Here is a 3,525-nt window from a genome sequence, read left to right on the forward strand (position 1 = left end):
TGGTTACAATTACAGTTTTGATACAGTTTTGTTGAGCCTAATTCTAGGTTGAGTCTGAATGAATTATGTAATGTTCTGGATGGTTACAGTTACAGTTTTGATACAGTTTTATTGAGTCTGATTCCAGGTTGGGTCTGAATGAATTCTGTAATGTTATGGATGGTTACAGTTAGCTGTATATATGTTACAGGTTGATTCTGAATGAATTCTGCAATGTTCTAGATGGTTACAGTTTTGATACAGTTTTGTTGAGTCTGATTCCAGGTTGAGTCTGAATGAATTTTGTCATGTTCTGTATGGTTCCAGTTAGCTGTATATATGTTACAGGTTGATTTTGAATGAATTCTGTAATGTTCTGGATGGTTACAGTTACAGTTTTGATACAGTTTTGTTGAGTCTGAATTGAGTCTGAATGAATTCTGTAATGTTCTGAATAAAAAACAGTAATATACAACGTACTTATATAATTAAAGTACTAAAATACCAAGTACATAATACAGATATTATCCGTACAACTATAATAAAAAGTACTAAAACACAACCACAAATCACTTGGCCGAATGCCAAGCATCCAAAATCTGGTCGTACGACTGTCTCCACTCAGTCGCAACATCCTCATCAAGAAGGTTCATCGCCTCCAATGCACCTTCTCCCCAGTTAGCAAAACGGCTAACCCACTGGCAAAAGAAAAAACCCAAAATGAATAAATATCATTTCATTTAATATAATTTGATACTTGTAAATCAGTTGATTAAAACTTAAATCACTTACCACTTCGCTGTTCGAGCGAGTATGAATAGTTGGTCCGGGTGCAGGCATCTCCGGCAGTAGCCGAGGGTGTGAATGCAGGTAGTACCACGGCATGTACTGCTCCTCACAGTCCGAAGGAGTCCGTGCTAGAGTGAATCGAGACAATACAAGCACGACCGCCTCGGGAAACGAGGTCCAAAGATCCTCCGTCATATCGGCGGGCACTTCTACCCGATACTTCAAGTTGGACGAAGGAAGTACGGACTTCAACGGCCTCAAGATCGGTCTGGGTATGGTCTGCACGTAACCGAGCTGGCGAAGGCATCTCCCCAGCATGTACGGCTCGATCACATCCCTATAACGTATCCATTCGGCGTATGTCGTCCTAGGGATATCCGTAATGGCATCAGGACCATACGGCATCCACATCACCTATAGACGTATACAACAACATTAACATACAAGTAATACAAGAAATGAATTTGGTTTATTTAATTAAATGGAAATTGTACCTCATCAGCAGTCAATCTATCAAGTCGGGCGCGATATGATCTCAGTCGATCATCACTCTTCTCCAACGCTATAGATGGCCACATGCAAGCCCTCGGAAGCTCCAGATCCAATGTAACTCCCTCCCGTTGAGGCCTGAAGCACGGGAAGTACTCATTGTTGGTCCCGTGTAACGTAATAGGATTAGTTCCAAGGGGGGGTTAGGAACTAATATAATTTTTTCGCTTAATAATGCTGACTTAATTAAATGTTTGATAATTTAACTCAGTTTCAGGTCAGCAAGGCTGAGTGAGATATGAGACAGCTTTAATCAGATACTGACTAGAGCTGTTTCGATTGTGAGTTGGGAAATAACACTTTAGGTCAGCTTCCAACTCAGCACTCTGATTGCTCAGTGTCGACTTATACAATTTTATTTCCTAAGCAATTTAAGCAAGCAACACATACATATATATATATATCAAGAGAAAGAGTTAGAGATTACTCAGCAGACTTATCCTGGTTCGGCCTCACCGCCTACGTCCAGTCCCCAGAATCCTTCCGGGCTTTTTCAATCCACTACTGAGCTCTTTAAAGGTAGAGCACAACCCGTTTACAATAGCAACTGAGTATGCAAGAGTACCATCCTCTATTCATCTACTCAATCCTATCTGCCACTGAATACTATAACCGAGTATCCAGAATTTCTCTACCACTGAGTACTATAACCGAGTACTCAGCTTCACTCTTCTAACCTTTACAATTGATACAAAATTGTTCTCACAGAACGAAGAACACTTTAGATGAATACAATTCATTCTAGACTTTTACACAATGATTGGAATTTGGTGTAAGAACTTGTTTTTTCTATTCAGACAGCTTCTCTTTTGGATCTTTTGACTTAGTGAAGATTTTGCTTGTCTGTTTTTCTTATATGTGTTCGGCAATGATCCAAGTGATGAACTTGTCCATTTATACTGAATTCTGAAGCTTCAATGATTTGAAAATCTGACATAGCCATTGAGAAGAACGGTCTTCTTCGTCATCATGTGGTCAACATTCAGAATCGCAGGCCAATCCTGTCTTCTGATTTGCACAGGAGGCAGACTTGCCAGTTTCATCTTCTTGCGCCAGGTTTCGTCTTCCAGCGTCAGGTTTATCTTCTAGCCAAAATCCAGACGGTCCATGCGTCTCGAAAAGATCCTTGATCATATTTTCGAGGCTCCTGTTTTGTTGCAGAGATTTGTCGGACCTTGTCTTCTAATAAACGGATCATTGGCGCTGACTTGATCTTTACTCAGCTTGACTTAGCGGCGACTTGAATCTTGCTCAGCCTGACTTCGCAGCTTCGCCTTCAAGCTTTTCAGAAGAGGACATTTCTTTTGTAACGTTGAGTCATATTTCACTCAGCTTCTACTGTGTGATTTGTTTATGCTGACTTTGTTCTGTCTTTCTTTTTATGAACACTTTGTTCCTGTTCTAGTCAGTTTACTTACTCAACATTGAACAAACATATTAGTACAATTAAATCAAAGCACTTAAATTTAATTGTCTTAATCATGGGATTAACTTAAATAATTTTGTCAAATCAAAATCATGTGGAAAGGTGTTTCAACAAACTCCCCCATTTTGATGTTGGCAAAAGTATTTAATTAAGGAACTCAGTGTTGAGCATCCCTCATGATTGATGACCTTTTTATTCTTCTGAGATTACTCCCCCGTAAGGGTTGCATCTGTTGACTTAGTTCAACTCTAAACCTTCTAAGATCTAATTGAGTGAATCTAAGACTTAAGTCACTGACTTAGTTCAATTCTAAACTTTCTAAGATTTAATCGAAAAGAGCCTAAGGTCAGCTTCCGAAGAAGGTCAATACTTGGAACATATGGTCATTACTCAGCTTTGATACTTATCTATTTTAGGTATCAGAGATATTGCGTTAAGTTCAGGTATCAGAGTTGGATTCATTTATTAAAGTTGGGGTGTACTGAGTATGATTTACTTGTTTAATCTTTATGTTCACAAGTTTTAATTGTTGTTCAATGAGTGGTCATGTGTTCAATCAGCATATAAACTGAGCAAGTAACATCGCATAAATATAGTCAGTTTGTAGAAAAAGATGCTTGTATAGATAGTCAGTTCAACAAAGATATGCTAGATACAAAATCACAAGTCATAAGCTAAGACTATTGCTAATCTATTTCTTCATGTTGACTTGAACTTGGTTAGATTTGCCTTTGCCCTTGGCTGTTCTTTGTTGCTGACTTGGATTGCTTGGGATAGCAGAA

General features: G+C 38.8%; 1 protein-coding gene across 1 annotated transcript; it reads right to left on the reverse strand.

Moving 5' to 3' along the window:
* Positions 1-548: 548 nt before the first annotated feature.
* LOC136227187 (uncharacterized) lies at positions 549-3,101 on the reverse strand. Its single transcript, XM_066015868.1, has 3 exons — positions 1,263-3,101; positions 772-1,182; positions 549-677 (listed from the first exon to the last, which is right to left on the reverse strand). The coding sequence occupies exons 1-3, from the start codon at positions 1,344-1,346 to the stop codon at positions 549-551; spliced, it is 624 nt and encodes a 207-aa protein (XP_065871940.1). The 5' UTR covers positions 1,347-3,101.
* Between the last annotated feature and the right edge of the window lie 424 nt (positions 3,102-3,525).

Source organism: Euphorbia lathyris, chromosome 4, assembly GCF_963576675.1.
Source record: "Euphorbia lathyris chromosome 4, ddEupLath1.1, whole genome shotgun sequence".
Taxonomy (NCBI): domain Eukaryota; kingdom Viridiplantae; phylum Streptophyta; class Magnoliopsida; order Malpighiales; family Euphorbiaceae; genus Euphorbia; species Euphorbia lathyris.

What these genes read in the sequence shown, in the direction of transcription:
- LOC136227187 (XM_066015868.1), bottom strand. Translation starts at nt 1,346, where the DNA reads ATGTGGCCATCTATAGCGTTGGAGAAGAGTGATGATCGACTGAGATCA. An exon ending in ATAGATTGACTGCTGATGAG is followed by an intron (nt 1,183 to 1,262) that starts GTACAATTTCCA and finishes ATACGTCTATAG; the next exon opens with GTGATGTGGATGCCGTATGG. An exon ending in CTCGCTCGAACAGCGAAGTG is followed by an intron (nt 678 to 771) that starts GTAAGTGATTTA and finishes TTCTTTTGCCAG; the next exon opens with TGGGTTAGCCGTTTTGCTAA.